At 39.0% G+C, this 27,887-nt stretch overlaps 1 protein-coding gene and 1 long non-coding RNA gene across 8 annotated transcripts in view; one reads left to right on the top strand and one right to left on the bottom strand.

The window, feature by feature from the left end:
• Nucleotides 1–27,887, top strand: part of EIF4ENIF1 (eukaryotic translation initiation factor 4E nuclear import factor 1) — a 45,912-nt gene that overhangs the window by 8,943 nt on the left and 9,082 nt on the right. For all 7 annotated transcript variants that reach the window (XM_045534528.1, XM_045534532.1, XM_045534529.1 and 4 more), the window contains exons 3-10: nucleotides 7,331–7,404; nucleotides 9,557–9,684; nucleotides 12,324–12,610; nucleotides 12,876–13,077; nucleotides 16,888–17,063; nucleotides 23,034–23,169; nucleotides 23,379–23,558; nucleotides 24,649–24,881. In XM_045534528.1, the coding sequence (XP_045390484.1) occupies nucleotides 7,331–7,404; nucleotides 9,557–9,684; nucleotides 12,324–12,610; nucleotides 12,876–13,077; nucleotides 16,888–17,063; nucleotides 23,034–23,169; nucleotides 23,379–23,558; nucleotides 24,649–24,881 (1,416 nt within the window). The remainder of the gene's footprint in view (nucleotides 1–7,330; nucleotides 7,405–9,556; nucleotides 9,685–12,323; nucleotides 12,611–12,875; nucleotides 13,078–16,887; nucleotides 17,064–23,033; nucleotides 23,170–23,378; nucleotides 23,559–24,648; nucleotides 24,882–27,887) is intronic.
• LOC123625872 lies at nucleotides 12,090–16,599 on the bottom strand. Its single transcript, XR_006730676.1, has 2 exons — nucleotides 15,559–16,599; nucleotides 12,090–14,408 (listed from the first exon to the last, which is right to left on the bottom strand). It is a non-coding gene; the product is annotated as an uncharacterized LOC123625872 (long non-coding RNA).

Here is a 27,887-nt window from a genome sequence, read left to right as displayed (position 1 = left end):
GAATTGCTTGAGCCCAGGAGCTTAAGGCTGCAGTGAGCTATGATTGAGCTACTGCACTCCAGCCTGGTGACAGAGTGAGACCCTGTGTCTAGAAAATAAAAAGGAAAAAAAGAAGATATCCCAAAGGGGTTCCTTTCCAGGAATAATTTATGTTAAGGGCTCTTGATGAGATGGTAAGTTGAGCACTTCTCTTGAGAGACTAGAAGAGCTATGGGGGCAGGGATAAGGGTCATCTGCCTGTGCTAGGCATGGAGCCTGGCACACAGGAAAAGTTCTGTGCACAGTTATGAAAAGAGCACACTGTGTATTCATGTAGCTTATGCTTTCTCTCCTCCCTACTTAAGTGGGGGTTCTTCTTGTGCTGGGGATACCATCTTATGCATCTTAGGACGTTGCTGGGAGGTAGCATATTTAGCTTTCTAAACTGCTCGAGGAGGCTTTCTCTTATCTAACCCTAAATATCCCAGGTGGACCTTGGGCCACATTTTGAGAAACATGCTCAATTTAAAGGATTAATTCTTAACATCTTTGGGATACACTGATGATCTTTTGAAGGTATGAACACTCACTGCAGAATTGTAAAAGTGCATACTTTTATATATGGTTTCAAGAGTGGGGGGTCCTTATATTCCTTGAGTCCATGAAACTGGTTTTAAAAGCCCTGCTCTCAAGAGCAGTAAATAGTTTTACCTAGATGTTTGTTCCCAGCAGCTTTTACAACCCCAGAGTTGTGTGTTGTGTGTGTGTTTACCCATTTCTCAGCCTATTAGTGAAGAAAACGGCTCTTCATATTCTATAAACAGGTAAGCCATGCTTCAGCCGTGGCGCTTGGTCAGAGGTGCACCCCAGCATGAATGGTGCTGCTGATGTGGTTTAAGCCATGGTGCAACTGGCCTGTTACTCTGCCTCTTGTTCTCATAGGCCTGACAGGTTTGTACAGTTGCCCACTTAAGCATTTATTCATACGTTTATATACCAAGCATGTAAAGTCAACAACAACAAAACTGGAATAACATGGGAATGAAAGTTAGAATGTTTTTACGAACCTGAGCAACTCTTTCTCGTATCTGAGAGTAGTAGGCTTTTATCAGTCTGTGATTAGAGCAATAAGTCTATAAGAAGAAAAATTAAATTGAATAAAACATTAACCTCTGGTAACTGAACCTCTTCATTTACCTTTTTAAATAAACTTCTAAAATTTAGATATAATTCACATATATAAGTGTTATCATTCAGTGGTTTTTAGTAAATTCACAAAGTTGTACGACCATCACTAATTCCAGAACAATTTTATCACCCCACACAGAAACTTTGTACCCATTAACAGTCATCATTATCCCCCTCGCCCTAGCCCCTCGCAACCATTAATCTACTTTCTGTCTCTGTGGATTTACCTATTCTGAACATTCTGTATAAAGAGAATCATGCAATGTGTAGCCTTTTGAGTCTGGCTTCTTTCACTTAGCATGTTTTCAAGGTTCATCCATGAACCTTATAGTAGCTTAAAATGAAAGTACTTCAGTTCTTTTTATTGCTAAATAATAATTCCATTGTATTCTGTTCAGTGTATCAGTATTTCAATTCTTTTTATTACCAAATAATACTCCATTAAGCCGGGCGTGGTGGCTCTCGCCTGTAATCCTAGCACTCTGGGAGGCCGAGGCAGGAGGATCCCTCGAGGTCAGGAGTTCGAGACCAAGCTGAGCAAGAGTGAGACCCCGTCTCTACTAAAAATAGAAAGAAATTATATGGACAGCTAAAAATATATATATAGAGAAAAAACTAGCCAGGCATGGTGGTGCATACCTATAGTTCCAGCTGCCCCGGAGGCTGAGGCAGAAGGATCGCTTAAGCCCAGGAGTTTGAGGTTGCTGTGAGCTAGGCTGACACCACGGCACTCTAGCCCGAGCAACAGAGCGAGACTCTGTCTCAAAAAAAAAAAAAAAAAGAGAAAAACTCCGTTGTATGGATATACCAACATTTTGTTTATGCTGATGGACCCATGGGTAGTTTGTTTTTGGTTGCTGTGAATACTGCTAGGAGCATTTGTGTACAAGTTTCTGTGTTCAGTTCTTTTTGGTATATAACAAGGAGTGGAATTGCTGGGTCATATGGTAACTGTTTAACTTTTTGAGGAACTGCCACTGTTTTCCACAGCAACTGTGCTAGTTTACATTCCCATCAACAACGTATGAGGGTTCCAATTTCTCTACATCCTTGCCAACACTTGTGAGTTTCCTTTTTTTTCCAATTATAGCCAGCCTAGTGGGTGTGAATTAGTATCTTACTGCAGTTTTGATTTGCATTTCCCTAATAATGATGTTGAACAACTTTCATGTGCTTGTTGGCCATTGTGACTCTTTGGAGAAATGTCTGTTGAAATCATTTTCCTGTGTTCATTTATTGAGACTTGCTCTGTTTCTGAGGTTGGAGTGCAGTGGTATGATCATAGCTCCCTGCAGCCTCGAACTCCTAGACTCAAGCAGTCCTCCTGCCTCAGCCTCCCAAGTAGCCAGGACTACAGGCATGCACCACCATGCCCAGCGGATTTTTTAAATTTTTTGTAGAGACAGGATCTCACAACATTGCCCAGGCTGGTCTTGAACTCCTGGCCTTAAGCGATCCTCCCACCTCAGCCTTCCAAAATGCTGGAATTATAGTTGTGAACCACCATGCTGGGCCTATTTTTATTTTTTTAGAGACTGTATCTCACTTTGTCACTCAGATTGGAGTGCAGTGGTGCAATCATAGCAGCCTCGAACTCCTAGGCTTAAGTTATCCTCCCGCCTCAGCTCCCAAGTAGCTGAGACTATATACTCCACCACACTTGGCCCCATTTGCCTATTTTTGTTTGTTTGTTTTATGAGACAGTTTCACTCTGTCGCCCTGGCTAGAGTGACGTCATCATAGCTTACTGCAACTCCAAACTTCTGGGCTTAAGCATTCCTGTGCCTCAGCCCCCCGGGTAGCTAGGACTACAGGTGTTCACCAACACACCAGGCCAATTTTTCTGTCTTTTGTAGAGATGAGGTCTCGCTCTTGCTCAGGCTGGTTGAACTGATGTCAAGCAATCCTCCTACCTTGGCCTCCCCGAGTGCTAGGTTTACAGGCATGAGCCACCGCGCTCAGCCTTGCCTGTTGTTAAATCACATTGTCTTTTTGTTGTTGAGTTGTAAGCATTCTCTACATATTTTGGATGCTAGACACTTATCAGATAGATGATTTGTAAATATTTTTTCCTCATTCTATGGGTTGTCTTTTCATTTTCTTGATAGTGGCCTTTGAAGCACAAAAGTTTTTAAATTTGAAATCCAGTTTATCTTTTTCTTCCATTGGTTGCTTGTACTTACAGGTGTCATTGCTTAATCCAAGGTCATGAAGATTTACATCAGCTATGTTTTCTAGTTTTAGTTTAAGCTCTTATATTTAGATATTTCCTAAATTTTGAGTTAATTTTTGTATATGCTGTGAGGTAGGGTTAAACTTTATGTTTCAGAATAGTTGTAGACTTACGGAAAAACTGGGAAAATAGTAGAGGGTTCCTTTCCTCTATCCCTATTATTAACAATGTTAGTGTGGTACATTTGTTCCAATTAGCAAACCAGTGTTGATATGTTGTCATGAGCTAAAGTCTATGTTCACGTTTTCTTAGCTTTAAATTAAGGTCCTTTTTCTGTTCTATGATTCAATCTAGGATACCATATTATGTTTAGTTGTCATCTCTCCTTAGGCTCCTCATTTCCCTTTTTATTAAGGCTAGATGTTACTTTTGTTATATTGTTTTGAATCCCCACCAATAGGACCAAAATTTGATTTTCCTAAATGTTTTGTGGCTGTGTTAAAGTATAAATCTTGCCCGGTTAACTCTTAAATAAATAGGTAAAAATCATTAGAATTTCAGCAAACTGCTGTGGTAGTAACTTGGGCTCCCTATTAACTTTTGGAGTCAAAAAACCCACTGTTTAGAAACTTGTATGTTGAGAATTTACACATTTAAGTGTGATGGGTATTGCCCTTAGTTTAATATTAACATTTGGATAGGGGGGTGGTAAGGGAATATGTAATAATCTTTGAGTTACTTCGAATAGCAAAAAAATTGCTTTGCGGTATTTTTTCCTGTAGTGTTAAGTATAAGTATTTCCTATATTGCAAGATCCTTCCTGTTTCTACTGGAAAATTTTTAAGCCCTCCTGTCCTAAGGATTTCTTTACTGTAATCTGATATTTTCATAACTACTATTGGTTCATTCACCGTGGCACACCCCTCAAGCTCCAAATTTGTCACCCCCACAGGTCTGAACCGTGTTTGCCCTGCAGATTTCACTAGATTCCTGTCTTGGTTGGTGATTTGCAGGTGGTGTCAGTGCTTTGACAGTTTTTCCAGAATTTTGAATAGCCTCTAGATATTTTCTTATATTAGGAATTCTGTTTATCTCAGTATTCTAAATTTTTCTAGCTATTTCTACCCAATTAATAAATTCTTAAAAAATGCAAATGCCTGACTGATATTCTGGTTTTAAAACTGTAACGTCATCTGGTTCTAGGGCATTTTCCTGTCCTGAAGAAAACATTTAGATGCTTCAGTTTTCTAAAGACACTGAGAAAATTCATGGTATGCTTATGTGCAATGATTCCTATAGGCTGAGAGAGTAAATGTATCCCTCTGTCCTTACCCCAAGATACGGAAGCAGTGATCTGAGAGGCAGTGCACATTGTCCTATCATGAGGCCCATGGTAGTGTTGCAGAGGTCACGGTACAGCGCTGTATGCTTTTTTTGCAAGGCAGTTGCAGCATTTTACTGGTGCTGAATGTTTGGAAATTGCTTTTTTCACTTTCTTATGAAACTGTATACCAAAAGAAAGTAATCGCTTTTTTTGTGTATGCATGTATGTGAGCAGGTGTTTGCATATTAGTATATGTGTATGTATGCATATAGAAATGCATATTTTCTAGTTCTGCAGAAAGGACCTTGAAGCAAGGGAGGACACTCAGTTCCCAGACCTTGGTTTTTTATGCCATTCCCCACATAAAGAGACTAAGACTTCTCAGAAGTAGCTGATTCCAGAGCTGGGATAGGTTGGGTACAAGATAAGCCAGAAAGTAAGGCTGTACTTTAAAACAAGAAATGATTGGGGCATGTTGAAAGGACACATAAGCCAGCATGAAGAGGCTTCCACTGGCAAAGTGTGGGACAATTTGAGCCCCAAAATAATGAAGGATGTTAATGAATTATAGGCCACTGGAAAATCTAGGAATCTGCAAGTCTGTATCAATAGTGAATAGGAAAAAGAGAAGAGTTGTGTTTACAGTATAATGCCAAGTGCTGGCTGATAAATACAGAGAGAGGGCTGAAGTTAGAAAATGAAGAGTGGTTTGGGGAAGAATTATCAATAGATGCTAAATTTAGGGGGAAACTTTGAAGACCAGGATATTTGGATGATTTGAAGTGTTTCCCCACAGATTGCATACTAAATGCAAGTGGGAAAGTAGTAACTAAATAGTAGAGAAACTGGAGAACACCTTGACCAAATTATCAAAATGAACATCTCTAATAATGGGCAGATGGACATAATGGGCATCCAGAGGTGACGCTCTAAGAGGAATACGACATCTCTTAGGTTAGTGTTCTGCTCCAGGGATGCTTAGTCTCAATCTAGTCATGAGAAAACATTAAACTCAAAATGAATAACGTTCTCTTAAAGAGGCCATATTCTTTAGGAATGTCAGTGTTGTAATAGACAAAAGTGGTAGAAATGTTCAAGATTAAAAGAGACAGAAGAGACATGACAACCAAATATCTGATTGTGGACTGGATCCTGTGTTGGAGGGAGGTGGAAAAAGTAAATATAAAGGACATTATTGGATCAGTTGACAAAATTGGAATTGGGAGGGTAGATTAAAGTATTATTGATAACCGTAGTTATAAAAAACCAACAACCCTCCTGTTGTATGTGATGGATTAGTTTCTCCTGTGCATTTGTTATGATACTGGCCAAGTACTATCCGTGGGTGAATGGAAAAATTGTCACTGAAATCACTTTCTGTAGGGCCACATTCTCATGGAACCAGATAAGAGGCTATAAAAGAATATCCTCATTATTAGGAAACAGGCACTAAAGTATTTAGGGATAAAGGATGAAGACTTAATGTAGTTTACTCTCAAATGACTAAAACAACTCACATGGGGAAGCTAAAAGAGTTGATTTCATGGAGATAGAGAATAGATAAATAGATACCAGAGGCTGGGAAGGGTGTTGGGAGGGGGGCAGGTAAGAGAGGTTTGTTAATGGGTACAAACATAAAGTTAAATAGAAGGAATAAGTTCTAATATTTATAGTAGAGTAAGATGACTATGGCTAACAATAGTGTATATTTCAAAATAGCTAGAAGAGAGGATTTGAAATATTCCCAACACATAGAAATGATAATACTTGAGGTAACAGACACTCCAAATACATAGACTTGATCGTTACACAGTCTGTGCATGTAACAAAATGACATGTACCGCATAAATATGTACAAATATTTGTACCAGTAAAAAAATGCTCTGCAAAAAGGCTGGGCATGGTGGCTCATGGCTGTAATCCTAGCACTCTAGCAGGCAGAAGTGGGAGGATCACTTGAGGTCAGGAGTTCGAGACTAACCTGAGCAAGAGCGAGACCCTGTCTCTACAAAAAGTTGAAAAATTAGCCAGGCATGGTGGCGTGCACCTACCTGTAGGTCCAGCTACTCGGGAGGCTGAGGCAGGAGGATCACTTGAGCCCAGGGGTTTGTGGTTCTGGTGAGCTATGATGACACTGCCACCACACACTAGCCAGGGTGACAGAGCAGTCTCAAAAAATAATAATAATATTCTGCAAAAAGAGCAAATGATAAATGGAGATGTTAACAGATGAATCCAGGTAAATAGCATATGGGTGTTTTTTGTGCTTTTTTATTCTTGCAACTTGAAAGAAAAACCATACCCTTGTAAATTGTTACTTAATGCATTTAAAAGTGGTAAGATGAGGTGGAGGCTTTATCTAAGGCTGAAGCTTCCATCCTTTCATGAGCATTCAGTATTATGGAATATAACCATATTATTGGACAGCAATTATGAGAGAATGTATTTTAGCAAGAAAGCGATCACTTTTAAGTTGTCTGATAAATCTGCTTGAGCTTCTTATAAGAATCTTCATCTAACTCTTGTCCTTTATGGAATAAGTCAAGGTATAAGGGTTATGTGAAATGATTAAGCTAGACACTCGGAATTATTCAGAACAGAAATAGGTTGAAAGTATGTGGCCTGAGAAATGTGATTCAAAATCACCATTTGATTTCTCTTTGCAGGAGGAGCTCTTGGATATAAAAGAACGCCCCCATTCCAAACAGAGGCCTTCATGCCTTTCCGAAAAATACGACAGGTATGGTTGTCATTGGGTGTTATTCTAGTCATTAACTTCTTCTAGTTGTTAACTTTTTGTTATACTAGACTTGGTAAATTAAGAATTCTACTGTTTTGAAGTTTTCTGGTAGAATTATAAGTGGAAGAGGGATTGCAAGAGGTAATAACATGAGCTTCAACTAACTGGTAATGAAACTAAAATTAGAAATGACTTGGTCAGTCACATAGTCAGAAAGCAGAATAAAGACTTGAACCCAGGAGTCTTCACCAGTGTCTTTTCCCTCTACCAGTGGTTTTTGCACTGTGCTTTGAGGGTACTTCCTCAAGGGCCCGCCCCAGGCGTGCTAATCCAGGAGGGCTCTGAGCCCTTAGACAGAAGAACCATTCAGCCATTCAGATTACCCTTATTGCATCCTAGTTTCCTTCATAAGAGGGAGATGGCTTTGGTTTAAGAAGGCTATAGCTAAAAATGGTCTGAAAATGTCCAATAATCCTATATTGTACTATTTATACTCTTCTTAGTAATGTCTTAAATATGGTAGATGGTTCGTGTTAGCCCACTTTTTTTCTTAAGATAGGGTCTTGCTCTGTTGCTCAGGCTGGAGTGCAGTGGCATGATTATAGCTCAGTGCAGTCTCAAACTCCTAGGCTCAAGTGATCCTCCTGTCTCAGCCTCCCAAGTAGCTAGAACTGTAGGCATGTGCCACTGGAACTGTAGGCGTGTGCCACCACTCCTGGCTAATTTTTCTGTTTTTGGTAGATGGGGGTCTTACTATGTTGCTCAGGCTGGTCTTGAACTCCTGGCCTCAAGTGATCCTCCCGCCTCAGTCTCCCAAAGTGCTGGGATTCCAGGCATGAGCCACTGCACCCAGCCTAGCCCACGTTTTTTTATTTTATTTTTTAACATAAAGCAGCATATTATGTTGAATTCCATGGTTGAATAGGATAAACTTTTTAAAATGAGTGTCAGAGAAACTGGTGTTTTGCTAAAGTTTATAAAGCCTTTTTATGCCTCAAGTTGAATTTTATTGTTAAAACACCATTTCTTCTTGGCATAAAATAAAGTTATCATGGGCAGACATAGAGCTTTTATTCTGAAGTGGAAACATCGTGCCTAGTAATAAAAAATAAAAGAGAATAGAAAGCTGCTCGTTCTTTTGTTTCTCTTCTCTCAGAGAATTAAAATTTGTTGGGCTCTTAAACTCCAAGTAATCTTCACAATCACCCTAGAAGGTAGGTAATATCTCCTTTATTGTGAGGAGTTGAGACTGAGAGGTTGATTCACTTATCCAAGAAATGTTCAGTTGGTTCCTGCTATGTGGTAAATAAATACTGTGCCGAGTGCTCTCAAATACTCCCTGCCTTCATGGAACATTGGTCTGTGGAAGGATACAATCAAATCACATACTCGTAAGAGTTTAAGATTGCAAATATTGCAGTCTGTAAAGGAAAAGTGTGGGATACTACGCTTACACTTCACTTGTGCTAGTGTATAGCGCAGCCTGTTCTGATAAGGTTGAGGAAGTCCTTGCTGCAGAAGACACAGCTCAGTAACTTATCCAGAATGGCCCTGGTGGTGGGTGGCAGAGCTAGAATTTGAGCCCAGATGGTTGGGCTCCAGAGCTTTTGCTCTGCACACTGTACCACCTGCCACCCCATTATTAGGGAATAACAAAACCTAAACTACACATTTTAAGCTCTTAAGAGCTGTCTATTCTGCTTGTTGGAAAAACTGAGACTGTGCATAGAAGTTCTAAAAAAATACACACCAAACATTCCAGGAGCTACTTCTGGTGAGAGGGTTAAGGGATTTTTTTCTCCCTTGTATTAAACTTCAGCAAATTCAGTCATTATTTATAGAGCATCTTCCTTGCATAGGACAGGTATAGTTATTGTAATTCATATGCACCCCAAGGTGTATGGTCTAAATGTTTCAGTTGTGCACAAATCATTGTCCAGTAACTATTGGTATTATGTGAGCAACAACAAAGTATTAATTGATAGTTGTTTTTGTTTTCATCTTAGAAGAGGTAACCATCCTAAAGGCAACCAAGAAGTTTATACTGGAAAAAAGTTTCTATAACGTATTACCTGAAGAGGTTTAGAAATTAGACTAGCTACATAGTTCTCGGATATAAGTGCTATAACTGTTGGTACCTCTTGACCTGCAGTGATGGCGTCTGGGACCCTGAGAAGTGGCATGCCTCTCTCTACCCAGCATCAGGACGGAGCTCACCGGTGGAAAGTCTGAAGAAAGAGTTGGATACAGACCGACCTTCTCTGGTGCGCAGGATAGTAGGTGAGCACACAGCCACTCAGAAGTGGGGGCAGTGATATTGGGGACATGCTCTTGGCTGCTGTGAGAGTTTTATGCATTGGGTGAAAATGTCATTATGAGGAAACTGATTTACCAGTTGGATCTTTCCTAATTACAGCAGAGAGTAGTCATAGTCTTCCTACATGACAGTGGTGAGTAAACCGTGTTAGGTTGTGTGCTCTTGCATTAAAAGTATTGATGTCTTTCATTGGCATGAATAACTGAATTAGATGTGACAGGTAGCATAAAGCTGTGCTGGAAATCTGATCATGCTTTGTCTCACATGAGATGAGTCCTCAGGTGTGAATCAGTTCTGGCAATTCTTAATTCATAATGGACTGTGATCTAAATACAGGGTTTGGATATGGTTTGAAACTGGAGTAAAGTTTGATCTTCCATGTCTTTACCCCTTTAAGCTAGAAAAGATATTTAAGGGTGAAATGGAGACCAGGCAATACAAAAGCCAGTCAAGGAACTTGTTGCCAGAACTCAACTCCTTTTGAGATGATAGGAAGATCTGTCATAACAATTTGGAACTGAGCAAAGACGAATGACTCTAGTTTAAGCTATTAAGACCCTTCTACACACAGTCTATTAGTATAGCTAGTGCAGTAATGTCCCTCAAACAAATAATTTATTCTAACAGAATCATTAAAGATATACACAGCAACTTTTTTAAAATAATGAAAACTTAAAAGGAACTTAAAAATTCAATAGCAGAAATAGAAATGGTGGATTGAGAAAACTTTGGAACATTCATATGAAGGAATATTACATTGTCCAGCTATAAAAACATGTTGCAGACATGTTTATTGGCAACTAATATACTGAGTCATAACCAAATTATACAAAACTGTCCATATTGTATGCTCTTTTTGGAAAAAACTAACTATACAGAGAAATTCTTGAAAAGTATATACCAGAACACTCTAGGACCTGTTTCTGGTAAGAACATCAATGCAGGTTTTTCTCACTTGGACTAACCTTCAGTTTCCTAGTTTTTTTAGGAAGAGATTTGTTTATGTGGTGATATGTTTATTTTTTCTTACACCTTTAATGAGATAATCTACATATAATAGCCTGTACATACAGTGTACCATTTGATATCTTCATGTGTATCCACCTGTGAAACCATCACCACAATCAACATCATAAGCACTTTCATCACCCCCAATTCCCTAGTATCCCTATGAGTGCCTCCCTTTAACCCCTCCTCACATTGATCTGCTTTCTGTCACTAGAGATTAATTTACATTTCTTAGAATTTTATATAAATGTAATTATTATATGTATTCTTTGTGTAGCTTCTTTCCCTCAGCATAATTTTAAGATTCATCCATATTGTTGAGCGTAGAGCTTATTAATCCTTTTTATTTCCTAGTAGTATTCCATTGTGTGGATTCGCTGCAGTTTATCCATTTATCTTTGGTAGACATTTGGGTTATTTCTAGTTTTTGACTGTCATAACTAAAGCTGCTATGAACATTCATGTACAACTCTGTGGACATACGGTTTCTTTTTTCTCTTGGGTAAAAACCTAGGAGTAGAATGGCTGGGTCGTCTAGTAGATGTTTTTTTAATGTTTTGAGAAACTGCCAAACTGTTTTCCAAAGTGGTTGTACCATTTTACATTTCCACCAGCAGTGTATGAGAGTTCCACTTGCTTCACATCCTCGCCAGCACTTGGAATGGTCAGTCTTTTAAATTTTAGTCATGCTAATAGGTGCGTAGTGGTATCATATGGTTTAATTTTCATATCCCTAATGACTAATGCTGTTGAGTATCTTTTCATATGCTTATTTGCCATCCATATAACCTCTTTGAAGTGTCTATTCAAACCATTTGTCCATTTTTTTAATTGGGCTGTTTTTTATTGAGTTTTTGAGAGTTTTTGTATGTTCTAGATACAAGTCCTTTATCAGAAATATGCTTTGAAATATTTTCTCCCAGTTTGTGGCTTGTCTTTGCATTCCCTAAACAGCTGTCTTTTAAAGAACAGAAGTTTTAAATTGTGAACAAGCCCAGTTTGTCAGTTTTTTAAATGGATCGTGCCTTTGGTGACATGCCTGAGAAAACTTTTCCTAACCCATTGCCACAAGGATTTCCTCCTATATTTTCTTCTAGAAATGTTATAGTATTCGATTTTATATTTAGATATGTGATCCATTTTGATTTAATTTTTGTATATAGCACCAGGTATAGATTCAAGTTCACTTTTTTGTGTATGGATATCCAACTGTTCATCATTTGTTGAAGAGACACTTTAATTTTTTAAGCAGTTATTTTTTTCAAATACTGACACCTATTGTAGTTTATTAGCTGACAAAACATTTGCTAATAATTAATAGATAAGGACTTAGTAAAAATGAAGGCATTGCACAGACTAATCATGGAAAATCATTTATTGTGAAGTACATTTGTTGCTCCAAAGAGAAAAGGCAAAAGTCTCAGCCTATTTATAAATATGTAATGTACATGTTACTCTGAATATGTTGATAAGCCCAATTTTAGTGGTGACTGTCTTCCAATCCTCCCCCCATCAGTCATGGACATACCACCTAAAGAAGAAAAACGATGCCCCTATTGGTTTGCTTAATTTTCTGTTTCCCGCATCTCTCCAGATCCACGAGAGCGGGTGAAAGAAGACGACTTAGATGTTGTTCTCAGCCCACAGAGACGAAGCTTTGGAGGGGGCTGCCACGTGACAGCTGCTGTTAGCTCCCGGCGCTCGGGAAGTCCATTAGAGAAAGACAGCGATGGGCTTCGTCTGCTCGGTGGACGTAGGATTGGCAGCGGGAGAATAATCTCTGCCCGGACCTTTGAGAAGGATCATCGGCTTAGCGATAAGGACCTGCGGGACTTGAGAGACAGAGACCGCGAGAGGGACTACAAGGACAAGCGTTTCAGGGTTTGTCTTCTGGACCCTTTGCTTTGGTACCTCATGTGCTTGGGGACTTGCTGTTCACTTCATTCATACCAGATTACTGTGAGAACCTGGATGAACACAGCAGTCAGGGAGGAGTGTAGAGAGCTGGGGTAGGGGTGTATGGGGATGGGATTCACATCTACCGCATATCTGCATTTCACGACTGAGCATTACTTAATTCGTTAAGACCTCAATTGAAGTAGAAATGACTAGAATTATTTTAATTTTGCTTTATGAACTTTTCTAGAGGGAGTTTGGGGATAGTAAGCGTGTCTTTGGTGAGCGTAGAAGAAATGATTCTTACACAGAAGAAGAACCAGAGTGGTTCTCAGCTGGACCCACAAGTCAATCTGAAACTATCGAACTGACTGGCTTTGATGATAAGATACTAGAGGAAGATCACAAAGGGAGAAAAAGAACAAGGCGACGGACAGCCTCTGTGAAGGAAGGTCAGTGCAAACTTTGGGAGGGAAGTTCCCTGTTTTTAAAACGAGATGTGATTATCATTGACTTAATTGTCTATTTAGGAATGGGTACCAGATGTTAGGAAATGGCAAGTTTTTAATGATGCAGCCTCCTTCGTGTGTGAGAATTCCCTAAGTACAGATTGTACTGTCTCTTAACGTTGTTCTGCCATGCTAAACAGAAAAGTCTCATGTTACCTTGTAAGAGACTGTGTACATGAAAGGGTTCCTCAGAGATAAGAAACGTGGTAGAAATGGTGAGCAGTCTCATTTATTGAGCAATTATGTACTACTCACAGTGGTGTTTTGTCTTTTCCTAACAATCTTATATGGTGTAGGTACTTTTATGCCCTTTTCATAGATGAGGAAATGGAGGCTCCAATGGAGAGCTTAAATGACTTAAGGTCACTGTGAAGTAAATAGTAAAGTTGGGAGTTGAGCAAGATGTTTTTGGCTTCACAGGCCACCTTCTTCACCATGGTGTTAGACTTTCCCTGGTCAGTTGTTTGTGACTTCCCTCCCCCCAAACTTAGTTTTCTCAGCTGTAAGATAATAAGGTCAGGGGTCTCCCTTGCTAAACTGAAGGAGCCAGAGCTAATGTGTATGAAGTGCCTGGTGCAGAGTGAGGGCCCACTGGTCGTAGCTAGTTATTTTCAGGACAGTCACTTGGCTCTGAGGTGGCCAGCTGCAGGCTGATGGTCTTGGGAAGACGCAGTACAAGGCCATGGTGAAGAGCCAGGTGGGCTAGCCTGGGTTTTGAGTACTGGGGTGGCTACTTAGAAGAGGATAATCTTTGACAAAATCTTAACGGGTAGGCCTGTTTCTTTGTAAAGTGAAGCCAATGCCTGTTATAACTTAAGGGTTACTTTTAGCATTGACGATCAAATCGGAACTCGGTACACATCAGAAGTCAGCCTCTAGTGGGCACTTACTTAGTAAATTGTAGTTCCTTCAATCTTTCAGGTTTAGTTGAAAAAAACTTTTGGCAGATACTAGGCAACGAAAGGAGAAAGTTATTTTAATAAATGAAAAATAAGTGCCACTTTGAAATTATGAAGTTAAGATGAATTTAAGCAGAAATAATCTGATGGGATTTATTTAGAAGGAGAAAGAAGAAATCACATTAGTCATCTTTTAATATACAGTCTTTATAGTAGATATTACCATTATCTTTGCGCTGTCACATATTCTTCCCTAGGGTGGTATAGGAAATTGATAGGTAACTGGGGAGCCGTTGCTTTTATATTGCCTTTGAAACATGTCTTTGTCTTATTCTTGATTAGACTAAAGCAGCAGCAGCAAGTGTGGCTTTTCACCTAATGAGGGGAGGAGCCAGAAGAATGAGATAGATTAGTAGTAGTACCTTCTCACCTTACAGATGCAGAGAGATTGAGACCTGGAGAGAGGGGATGGGTTTTCTGGCAGATCTTGAGAAGAATCCAGGGGTCTTGGCTCACCCCATTAGTTAATTGCAAAAGGTCCCTAGGCTGTCCTTACTGCTGTCTTTAAAATAAATAAATGCCCTGTAGTTTCATCTTGGCTGTCAGAGTGAAAGAAGATGAGCAAGCCCAAGTATTGTTCTTGGTATTAATTCCTACGGGGAGGTATGATGAGAGTGCCTTTTAGTCCATTTTTGTGTCTGTATTCAGCTTTTCACTGAACTTATGTAGCAGTTCTCTGTGGGCACATACTAGTGCTGGGAATGTAGCAGTGAACAACACGAACGTGGTCAGTCCCTGCCTGCATACACTCTTTACAAGGCCCAGTGCCAGGGGATGTGTGTGCGTGGTGTTGAATAAAATAGTCTGAATACGTACATTTATAGTCAGGGAAAATTACATAGATGGGACAAATTGTTAAAACACTTCATTGATAGAAAAAAATTTAGTTTTCATTAAAGTATATGCTCATTCTGAAATTTAATAAATTTCTTAGTTATCTTTACTTGGGTCCCTGGCTTTTGAGTCTATCAAAATAAATAGCCAGTAGTGTTTGTCTGCTGGTGCATGTTCTTATGCACTAGTACCACTCTCAATTATCAGGCCCAGTCGGCTTTCCAGTGAGCTTGGAGCTGGCATAGAATTGCATGTGGGGCACTCTTCTTGCTGCTTGCAAAAGCCACACATCTGTTAAGAGGTGTCTTATCTCAACACAAAAATGAATCGGAGAAATATTAAAATTTCTTTTGTAAATGTATGAGCAAAGTACCCTCTTTTCTGGCTGCCATCCTTAAATTGGGAAACTGAATTGCAATAAAATGTCTGTTGCTTGTCCCAAAGTGGGTAGGCAAGTTCTCGTGGATAAAATGGGTTAGGGAGAAGCACTGCTCTAGTGGAAAAGGACATTAATTAGGCTGTTAAGTTGTTTACTTCTCCTAGGGCACCGTTTCTTTATAAAGTGGGAATAATTTCTCCACCAAAGCAGTCATTGTAGTTTAAATGTCAGTCTTTAAGGAACAGCATTTACCTTTGATTGCTGGCAGTAAGCGTGTGCTGACCCTCTGGAGATACTGCCAGTTGCCTTGTCCATGGCTCACAAATGTGTGTCTCAGTGGGTGCCTTGGCCCTCTGAAGGCTTAGGGTTCTCAGGTGGCAGGCATCCCTGTGGAGGAGCAGTGCTGCCTTACCTGCACGGTGTGGTATGGAGGAGCATTGGTGGCTGCCCTAGGGTTGAACCTTCTGTCGCTTGCGACTGTCGACACCCTGGATAAGCAACCCACTTAATCTTACAGCTGTTGCATCCCCCTGCTTTACTGTCTAGGTTTCTGGAGCATTACTGGAATGAAAGCAGAAGTTGTTAGCGTTTAGTCTTTCTTGGTCTAGAATATCCTGGCTGACTATAATAAAACTGCTGTAATTGATGGAGACTTTTGGAAAGGGAAAGATCCAGGCTTTGGAGCTGCTTTTTTATCCTCAGGGGACTTCTTGTCTGCCATGATCTTGACACTACTGGCAACTTTTTTATAGATGCTTTTGCAAGGTGGAGCTTTGAGAGTTCAGTTCTTCAAATAAAAACATTAAAACTAAGATTTTAGATGTCTTAAATGTTACCATCTGGGAGCTTCACTTAGCTCTTATCTTCCTATTCTAAAAACAACTGTACATTACAGAGTTTAGGTATATCTGGCACTACAGAGTAAGACAAAGCTGATTAGAGCAGGTTACCTGCCCTCAGAGAGCTCAGTTTCATAAGAGAGTTACTATAATATGGTGGGATAAGTACTCTGAGAGATAAGCAAGGATTATAGAGAAGGCAGCAATTAATTTTACTGGGTCAGGCAGGCTTCCCAAAGGAGATAACATTTGAACTTTGCCTTGAAGGATGAGCTACAACCAACATGTAGGCAAGTGAAAATTGCTCTCCTGCCAGGTTTCACATATGTAACTTAGGTTATTGAACCCTAACTGAAAGTGGTGGTACAGGTACATGGGCAAAGGCAGTGCCAAATTCATTTGGTTCCATTTTTAAGCAGTAAGAGACTTGCAAAGATTATCTTTAAAAAAAAAAATTCCCATTGGGTAAAGAACCCATTACACTATAGAAAACTTGAAGCACTTAGGAGGGGGGACCATAATTCTTCCCCCATTGTGTTGGTGTTCTGGCTTATTATTAAGGCTTTTTTCCTTCTTTATCTCCTATATGAGGAAAACTTTTATTCTTGCAAATGCAGTACCTGAACAAGAATTCTACTTTTAAAGTCATCTGTGGCTCTTCTGCATGTGTATTGATGGCTAAGGTCACAGAGTGAGAGCAGTTTGCTTGATCAGACTATTTTTGTCCTGGTTTTGCTTTCAGGAATAGTCGAGTGCAATGGAGGAGTGGCCGAAGAGGATGAGGTGGAGGTCATCCTTGCACAGGAGCCTGCTGCTGATCAGGAAGTGCCAAGGGATGCTGTCTTGCCTGAGCAATCTCCAGGAGAATTTGACTTTAATGAGTTCTTTAACCTTGATAAGGTGCCAGGCTTGGCTTCGGTGAGTGTAGCAGCAGCATGCTTATAAACTGTGTGATTAAATTCGACCTACATATTTAAGACATCTCTTTTAAAGTGGTGTTTTGCTAGATGCTTTGGGGATTTTTAGCTTTATTCTTAAATATTTGAATTTTTGTTGGCTTTATTTTGAGAGGCTTAATGGAAATGACTAAATGAGACTTCTCTACCAGTTAACTTTATTGCTATGCTAGTGGCATTGCACTAAAAATTCTTCAGATGTTTAAGAACATTGTTTCCTTTCATTTTTAATGAGTTAAATGTTCGTTGCAAAGACTTACTGTGAAGGTGGCTTGTTATAGCTGGTGATTTGTGTCACACTGACCTGCATTCCTTGGGGGGAGGCTGCCTGGTTAGGTAGTTAGTACCTTTTGTGATGAGATGGTTCCAAAAACATTTAGTGAAAAGGAACTTGCAATACTGTCAGTGTTGCTGTTAAACTCTTGAGGTCTAGTCTTTCTGGACTTTAAAAGTAGAAACAATAAGTCATCCCTAATCTTCACTTGATACCTGCCCTTCTCTTACCCCTTTGGCATTGATGGATTACTATAGCCTCACCAAATTTTTGGAGAAGAGATACAATTGTGACCTGTGCACATAGAAATGAGTTTTTTCTGTGGTTGCTGAAAAAAATGGAAAGAACTATGATAAAATGGAATTTAAAAACCATTTGGCCAAAAAAATCTGTACACTGCAGATATCCCATTTATAACACCAGATGCATGAGTTTAACCAGTCCTTTAGAATTGGTGGTTCTTGGAATTTTAACTTAAATGACTCTACTCCTAAACTATAACTGGTCCTTGTTTGATTACTATGTGAGCAGACAAAACGAGGCATAACAGATCAGGCAACACTGGCCTGACTCCTTTGTCATTTGCATGTTCCTTCCACCCAAAAGATAACCACCAAGTGAGCAGGCACTGCGTAGCACTGACAGGTACACTGCCACAGGTGAATCCCAGGGCAGTACTTCTTAAATTCTCTATGGTGAGGGGCCAAGCTTTAGTTCCACTCCACTGAGGACCAACATTTTAGCATATAAAAGTTTCAAAGCATTTACCCTCACTTTCTGAACTTATCTCAGTGTAGACCAGCATGGTCCACACTTGTCTATGGCACTGTTCAGGAGCATGTGGAGTGCAGCTCCAGATAAACATTGGCAACTGCCTATGTGGTTTTGTTCCTAAAGTTCTAGCATTAGTTTTAATTGTAAGTCTCCTAGCTAATAGTTCTTTGAGTCACATCTAGATGTGAGCTACTTTATCCGATGTAAAACTAAGTGGGCCTCTCAAATTCTTAACTTCTGAGGGTACTGTAATTTTTTATGTTTACATCAACTGTTTGGTGACCTTTTTTGCATTCTCTCAGAAGACAGATGGAAATCTTATTATAGAAAGTTTTCAAAGAGAAGGTCAAAATTTAGAGACCTATACTTGGCTCCAAATGTGAGCACTCATGAAACTCACCTGTGTGCTTAGAGGAAGAATTCACTCTTTAATCCAAACTAAGTGCTAAACCTAAACTTTTGATAATAGGCAGCATGCATACAGAGCTGATTGTTCCAGGTTTTACATACAAGTCATTTTATCTTCACAAATCCCTTACAAGATTACTACTATTTCCATTTTACAGATGGTGAAACAGGCACAGAATTTAGATAACTTGCCCAAAGTCACGTAGCCAGTGAGTGGTGGAAACTGACTTCTAATTTATGCAGTGTCAGTAAGAGTTTCTGTCCTTAACTCTGTACAGCTATACTGCCTCTGAAGCATAAAAGGTAGGAATAGGAAAAAAAGAAAACAAAAAAAGTAAAACCAAAATTTTTAGAAAGCAAAGGAATAAAAAGAACAGGAATAGGGACTGAACACCATTTGATCATTTGGCCCTCGCCCTCAACCAAAACTAGGTTAATGCTGAGCAGTCAGAAGTCTGTTTCCATGTTTTTCATGGAGGGTACTGCTAATTAAGGTATATATTCTATAATCCACTTAAAAGCAAAATTAGGATCATTAAAAACATGCTCTGGGCTTTATAACCAGCTGAACTCTAATGAACAATGCTCAGAAAAGGACCAATTAAGAAAAATAAGAAAGGCTCTAAAAGATATTGAATATTAATTGACAAATATGTAAAGTGCTTGAGACAGTATTTGACACTTAGTTCTACAAATGTAGAGTATTAATAGATACAAACATAATTTATTATAACAAAACTAAATATATTTTCTTTTATATAACTTGATCACATAGGAAATCTCAATGCATAATTTGTTTCATTCAGAAATATTTATCGAGCAATTCTAGGTTCTGGACACTGTTCTGGAAACTAAAGCTATAATAGTAAACAAAATAAAGTTCCTCATAGAACTTTTTGTTTTTCCTCCTGGGGGCAGCCACCTTTCTGGCTATGCCCCATTTCCCAGGACAAGGGGCTTTCAGAGGAAACAATAAGTAATCAAAATATATATACATATACATACACATATATATATTTATAGGCTACATTCACTAGCATCACAATACCTTAGAAATTGACAGCCACAGAAATCTATATAAACTGAAAATTTGGATCACATATGAAAATAACTTGTAAATAAGTAACTAAAAATACGTTTTAAAAATGATACAACTCTTACTACAGTGCCTAACACATAATAAGTGCTTAAATATATTGAGTAAAGAAAAAGGAAATCAGGCCAGGCATGGTGATTCACACCCGTAATCCTAGCACTCTGGGAGGCTGAAGTGGGAGAATAGCTTGAGGTTGGGAGTTCAAGACCAGCCTGAGCAAGAGCGAGACCCCGTCTCTACTAAAAACAGGAAAAATTAGCTGGGCATGGTGGCTCACACCTATAGTCCCAGCTACTCGGGAGGCTGAGGCAGGAGGATTGCTTGAGCCCCCAGGAGTCTGAGGTTCCCGTGAGCTAGGCTGACACCACAGCACTCTAGCCCATGCGACAGAGCAAGACTGTGTCTCAAAAAAGAAAAAAGGAAATCAAATTGGAAATCCTGAACTATTTTTTTAAATATATTTTTCTTCTTTAATGGATTTTCTTTTTTTCTATCAGTAGAGTGCTGAGAGAAACTTAACTATTCAGAGTAATGAATAGGAACATGACATAGGAAAACCTTGGTGATGTAATCAAAAGTATGTTAAGAAAATGTGTAACTTTAAATGTATTCATTAGAAATTCATGGGGGAGGAGGGATGGGTATATACACGCCTAATGGGTGTGGTGCACACCGTCGGGGGGATGGACACACTTGAAGCTCTGACTCAGATGGGGCAAAGGCAATATATGTAACCTAAAATTCCAACAAACATCTAGAGTAAAACAAATACAAAAATACAGAAATTTCTATAAAAATGAAAAGAAACCAAGCATTGATCAATAAAACCAAGTAACTGTCAAAGAGCAAAAGTATTTCACAATATTTGTTTGATCACCAGAATATTATGAATCCAAGGAAATGACTTGTCTAAATGACTTTTGTTTGAAGGACCAGATTAATAGTCATATAGGCCCCCACCTTTCTTTTTCCCCCGTAGACTTTCTCTGTGGCGAGTGTATAAGTTACCTTAAATTGCTATTAAAAATCTACTCTAATAAGGACAGCTATGAAAACACCAAAATCCAATTTCCAGGCTCCTTGTCTCAATTATCTGATGTCAGCCATCAGATAAGGATGTAGCAGACAAGGATGCAGCAGAGGATGCCCTGACCAAAAAGGCAGAGCTGTGGGTCCAGGTCTCCATTTCCTACACCAAGGTACAGGAGGCAAGGCCCTGCTGTTAGAGTGTTCCAGCTTTCTCTGTGGTACTAAATTGACTGGCTAGATAAACTCTTAGGATTCTTGTCAGGTTTAAATTCTTTAGCGGCTTGATGTTAATATTTCCACTAAATGTGTGTAAAAGAAACTTGGTTTCTACTCTTTAACTATGCTTTAGCTATAATAAAACTTCACTTTTCCATCAGAAGCAAAGTTGGACACTGAACAAAATATGGAAATGGTTTTCTCAACACTTTAATAAATCTTTAGAAAATGTCCAGATACTTTATATCCATGTCCTTTGCTTTTTTCTGTTCTTCCTGTGTATCTTTTTTCCTTTGCAGAATGATCAGGAAATAAAAGGAGTTAAAATACAAAGCCATCATTTTTGCTATTTATAAAATTTCAGTGTTGAACATTAAAACATTCTTAATAACTATAGCTTTTAGTTCTTTTATAATTCCTGTATCACTAAGGTGGTATAATATTTTTGATACAATCCCCAATTTTTCACAGCAAAACATCACTCCTAAATGCTTCTCTTATACTTTAATTAATGCAAAATTAGTGCACTTGAAAGTCAGCATTATTTAAGGGAAGATATTCTACAGGTGGAATGTGATTTAAACTGTGGATAAATCCTCTCAAAACAGAAGTTCCGGAAATAATGATTGGATTAGAGTCTTGAATTAAAATCCCTTCAAGGGAAGTATTTTGTGGCTTAGTTTGGGTATGGATTATGAAAACATTCTTCCAGATAAGAACAAACAATATATCTAACCTTCCCCTGCCGAACTTTGATTGGGAACTGTGGGTTTCAGACTTCAGGTAAACAAAGTCACCAATTCTGTCATCTATGTACCAGTTTTTGGAAAAACATGTTTTCTGTTTATCAGTGGTGTCAAAGTGAAAGCATATGCCTTATATTCAAGGATGTGCCTCATTTTTTGATTGATTGCTTTATCTTGTGTTTTCTAAATATTGATAAGACTATTGCAGAAAGATCAATTTGGGTATGTAACTAAATTTAGGATAGGGAAAAATATAGGATAGAATTGAACATTAATATCTTTATGCTTAAATGTAGTTTTTAGGAAAGATTGGAATATTACTATTCTAAATAATAGAAATTACTATTATAAAATGTTGAATAAATTATTTCTGATAGTGCATTATTTAATTTCCCTTATTTAAAAAAATTTTAAATAATTTTTAAAAATTAAAATTTTTAAAAATAATCACTGTCACCCGCACTAGAGTACAGTAATGAGATCATAGCTCACCGTAACCTCAAACTACCAGGCTCAAGCTATCCTCCTGCTTCAACCTCCCAAGTAGCTGGGACTACAGGCACGTGCCACCGCGTCTGGCTAAATTTTTATTTTTTGTAAGACAAGATCTTGCTATGTTGCCCAGGGTGGTCTCAAATGCCTGGCTTCAAGTGATCCTCTTTCCTCTGCCTCCCAAAGCGCTAGGATTACACGCATTAGCCACCACCCCTGGCCCTGTCCGTATTAAATCAAAACTGTGGAGGTCAGATTAGGAAGAAAACAAACACTTGAAAACCCCTTATTAAGCTCAAACAGAATTAGAGATCAGTTAAAATTTCATCTTTCACAATGTGATACTTCCTAAACTTTGACTTGGAATTATGATCTTTATGAGCTGTATGCTTTTGGCTTCTGAAATTGTCAGAATTTAATTTCATAATGTTCTTTACAAACTTGAGACCACCAAGTTTGAAGCAAGGGTTTTCTTTCATCAGTTCTCCATACTTGATGTGTAGTTGAAGGCCACTCTTCAGCTTGGCAGTGGAATGTTTCATTGTGGTGCTGATTTTGACTTTGAAACCACGTCCTCTGAGAACATTCAGTATTACATGGATTTTCTAATGAGGCAAAGAATAGAAAGCCAAAACACTCTCTGTGGCATAGAGGCTTTGCTTTTATTCTTAGAAAATACATGGTTGGTTATACTCAAGTTTGGGTTACTCAGAAATGACCCAGGAAGGGGAAGAAAAATTAAAGGTGTTCAAAATCCTAAATTCCGAGAGTGTTTACCTTCAGGTCAGCAGCATCAAAGGAAGTTTCAAAGTAAGTGACCTTTCTGTAAAATTTGAAACTTTTTGTCCTTTTTCACCGAGAAACTGCTATCTTAGCTGCTACTGTCTTTCTCTTCAGATGATAGAAGATGTTTTGGGAGAAGGTTCAGTCTCTGCCAGTCGGTTCAGTAGGTGGTTCTCTAACCCGAGTCGATCAGGAAGCCAATCCAGCAGTCTTGGGTCAACACCACATGAGGAACTGGAGAAACTCGCAGGTAAAATAGCTTCAGAGTCTGGCCTTAAATGTAGACTTGGGCTTTCTCTGACATAATTAATTCTGCCTTCATTAGTCAGGGGTCCATTGGGGTCAAAGGGTCTTTGGACACTGAAAAAATGTCAATTTGTGTCCTTTTAATACTGTTAAAGATAAGTTTTTGTGTTTTATTGGGACCAATTAATTATGAATGTATATTTACAATATCAGGTCTGGAGCAAGCCATCCTCTCTCCTGGACAGAACTCTGGGAATTATTTTGCTCCTATACCATTGGAAGACCATGCTGAAAATAAAGTGGATATTTTAGAAATGCTACAGAAAGCCAAAGTGGATTTAAAACCTCTTCTTTCCAGCCTTTCTGCAAACAAAGAAAAACTTAAAGAGAGCTGTAAGTGTTCATGAGAATCTGCTTTAAATATCTGAAAAGGTTTGTTTCAGGTTTGGATGTTCATTCTTTTTTTTTTTTTTTTTGAGACAGAGTCTTGCTCTGTCACCCCAGCTACAGTGCAGTGGCATCATCCTAGCTTACTGCAACCTCAAACTCCTGGGCTCAAGTGATCCTCCTGCTTCAGCCTCCCAAGTAGCTGGGACTACAGGTGCATACCATACCCAGCTAATTTTTTTGTATTTTTGGTAGAGACGGTGTCTCACTCTTGCTCATGCTGGTCTCAAACTCCTGACCTCAAATGATCCTCCCACCTCAGCCTCCCAGAGTGCAAGGGTTGCAGGCATAAGCCACTGCGCCTGGCCTAGGTGCTAATTCTTTAGACAGTTGGTTCTGATATACTTTTTCCCCAAGTTAAATACATTGTGGATTTTGTTTAATGTTCTTAAAAAAAAACAGTCATTTTATCAAATAATACCTCCTCTTTCAGAATCTGGTAGTGAGTGGGTCATGGGCCCCATGATAAGAACTTTTCTTCCAGGTTCTTACCTAGGGCCTGATTATAACACTCCAATGAATGCTTTAGTTCTCTGGAGTGTATCTTGCCAGTTCCTCACTACTTTGTCCCAATCTGCCGTATTCTTCCTTAGGTTATAAGTCCTCAACGTAAAAACTTAGTGATTTAATATCCATAGTGCAAGTATCAGTCTTGCTGATGTGGGACTATCTGGGATTCCTGTCCCAGGTAAGAAGTCTCCAGAAGACTCATAAGATATCCTTCTGCAGGATGCGTAGCAGGATCTTACCAAGTTTTAAAGCTTAACACCTCATGGTTATGGCCCACCAGTTTCTGGCATCTAAATATTTTAGATTTACTTTATGTTGTTTCTTACTAAGTACACAATTATAGCCTCATTCCCACTAAGCAACTGTGATTTTTCATTGTCTTCAATTTCTCTATTTGGCATTAGCCTTTTCTGACAGATTCACTTCAATTGTGAATTCATTTACCCTTAACCATTGTAGTAGCCAAAGAGAATTTCTACCTAATATCTCTTTGCTTGGTTTAACCTGGGCTTTCTCAACTTTTCAGCACATTCAGGAGTTGTACTGTCAGTAGAAGAGGTAGAAGCAGGGCTCAAGGGTTTGAAGGTGGATCAGCAAGTGAAAAATTCAACTCCCTTTATGGCAGAACACCTAGAGGAGACCCTGAGTGCTGTAACCAGCAATCGACAACTCAAGAAAGATGGAGACATGACTGCATTTAACAAGCTAGTGAGCACCATGAAGGCAAGTGGGACTTTGCCTTCTCAGCCCAAAGTCAGCGTAAGTATTTGGCACAAACCCCAGCCTTTTCTCCTTTTCCCTCTTTCTATTCCACTTCCAACCACAATAAATGGATTTTTAAAAAGGTATTCTGAGTAAGCTGGAGATTCTTTGGTAGTCATTTGGTCCTTGATGCTTTTGTGCGTTCTTAAATTATTGATATGCTATTTGTCACTAGAAAAAGCAGGTCTGTGGTTTATGTATTGTGGGTGACAGTGTAAAGATTAAAAGATTCAACCTTATGTGGTACCTGTGTATAGCTTTTTCAAGTTACTGCTAAAAAAGATATAAAACTATCTTTTTGGATGAATTCCAGAGAAAGTTTTCTGGTCATTCAGCTACTTAAGTTCATATAATTTACCATATTTTGATAGTAAAATCTTTATTTTCACACCTTTTAATCACTCCCAGATACCTAGGATTACCTGCTTTCTTGATTAGGCAGTCATGTAAATCATTTGTAAGTATCTAAGATGGATTTTAAGATAATTGCATTCTGTCAGTTTACTAATGGAAAAAGCTGTAGCTCCAAATTTTTTAAGCTTTCACACATGAAATGAGATTACAAGGTGACTGCATGTCAGTAAATTCAGGAATGTAGCATATACTAGTCTTTGTCATAACGATTTTTACAGAGTGGTTCTCAGCCATGGCCTAGGTGTTGATGTTGCTCTCTCTTGAGCCGTGGGACAGCAAGGTAGATTTGGATAATAAAAACGGAGAATTATTCTAGTTGCTGAGCTATAGCAAATTTACCAAATTGGATTTTGCCTCTTTTTTCCTCCTGACCCCTGCTTGTCTGAGAACTACAAATTAGCCAAAGTATAAACAGCTGTTTGATTCACTATGCCTTGTACAAAGGAAAGCAAGTGATTTTTAGTGTTCTTTATCTGACTAATAGCTAATGATAGAGATCATTAGCTATTGATCTCTATCATTATTGATCATTATTGATCTGTTTGGTCAGACAGAGGTGCCATTATTCCTGGCCTTAGTGCCAGGAATGACCTATTCCTGAAAGGAAGCATCTCAGATAAGTAGACTTCATTTCTTTGTATCTAACCACACCATACCAGTTACAGGGGAATGTTCTTATAAACTGCTTTAGTTATTTCCACGCAAAGAATCATTAAGTACAAATAACTTTCAAATGAGTACCAGATTGAAAGATTGTAAACTATCCTGTTCTCTCTCATTATCTTTGTATTTTGGTGATTGGGTACTGACTGAAGTGGTGTGGGTCAAATCTTATAATTATCTTCTTTCATTTTTGACTAAAGAAATGAAGGCAGGGGCATTCAGGAGTTTACCTGATCTTTTCCAACATTTTGTTTCAGATACGATATTTTGTTTCAGATTTGATAGTAACACAACTGACCCTGAGTTAGAAGGGTAGTTGGTTTGATGTTGGGGTTTTGGTGCTCTAAAGCTGCAGTCCCCAACCCCCAGGCCACAGCCGGTACCGGTCCATGGCCTGTTAGAAACCAGGCTGTCCATCACCACCTGAGCTCTGCGTCTCCCCCTGCCCCCACCCCCATCCGTGGAGAAACTGTCTTCCATGAAACTGGTCCCTGGTACCAAAGAGGTTGGGGACCGCTGCTGTAAAATATATCTGGTTTCAGCTGAGAATGAGCCTCAAACACCTGCTAAAGGGATGAATGACATAATTCAACTGGCCAAGGACTAAGACAAACTCAACCTAGGAAAGAAAGCAGTAAGGGAAGTAATGGAATAAGCATACCAGGTGTTATCCCAAAATATTACTCGATTTGCATGTTGTTGTTAAGTCATGGTCTACTTTTTAAATCAATGTCTTTAATTACTACTGTGTGTATTATGTATCCTATTTCTGGTCTGCCTCCATCTCCCATCCATTTAGGTTCTGTCATATTGGTTCATCCCCAAAATAAGACATGTTCAAGCTAAACTCCATTGTAAATTGAATTATAGACTTTATCCTCCAAATATAGTAAGCCATGTAATACAGAGTTACCTGTTTCTTTTTGTTAGATGGAAGTAAATGATTCTTGAGGATATTGCTTATTAAAATCATCGACATTTAGTCCCAGATCCAAAACCAACAATAATACACTTCAGTATCCTTCAGCTATTTGTCATGCCTAAGGACGCTGCTGTGGATTTTGACAGCTCCATCTAGTGGAAGGGAAACTAGAATGGCTTGTTGGAATGGCTTGTTTAAAAGTAAAGCTTAGGCCAGGTGCGGTGGCTCACGCCTGTAATCCTAGCACTCTGGGAGGCCGAGGTGGGTGGATCGTTTGAGCTCAGGAGTTCGAGACCAGCCTGAGCCAGAGCGAGACCCTGTCCTATTAAAAATAGAAAGAAATTAGCTGGACAACTAAAAAATATATATATAGAGAGAAAAAATTAGCTGGGCATGGTGGCGCATGCCTGTAGTCCCAGCTACTCGGGAGGCTGAGGCAGAAGGATTGCTTGAGCCCAGGAGTTTGAGGTTGCTGTCAGCTAGGCTGATGCCAGGGCACTCTAGCCTGGGGGACAAAGTAAGACTCTGTCTCCAAAAAAAAAAAAGCTTAAATTTCCTAAACTGTGAAACTCTAAAATATAACAATTCTGGCCAAACTTGCATGTTGTTTACTAGGTTTTTAAAATCATACATGATCAATAAATCTTGTGAAAGATAATGGGTAGTGGCCAGGCACAGTGGCTTATGCCTGAAATGCTAGCATTTTGGGCGGCTGAGGTGGCAGGATCACTTGAAGCTAGGAGTTTGAGACGAGCCTGAGCAACACAGACCCCTGTCTCTACAAAAAATAAAAATTAGCCGGGTTTGGTGGCCTACACCTGTAGTCCCAGCTACTTGGAGACTAAAGCAAGAGGATCCCTTGAGCCCAGGAATTCGAGGTTGCATGAGCTATGATGATGAGTAGCAAGGGTTGTCTCAAAAATTAAAATCTATAAATCAATTTCTGTGGTTTCTTACTAAATAAGTACTCCTAAATTTCACCTTTTTTTTTTTTTTCCACCTGC

Source organism: Lemur catta, chromosome 21 (assembly GCF_020740605.2).
Source record: "Lemur catta isolate mLemCat1 chromosome 21, mLemCat1.pri, whole genome shotgun sequence".
Taxonomy (NCBI): Eukaryota; Metazoa; Chordata; class Mammalia; order Primates; family Lemuridae; genus Lemur; species Lemur catta.
The sequence above is the reverse complement of the archived record's forward strand: the minus strand, read 5'-3'. Positions and strand labels throughout refer to the sequence as shown.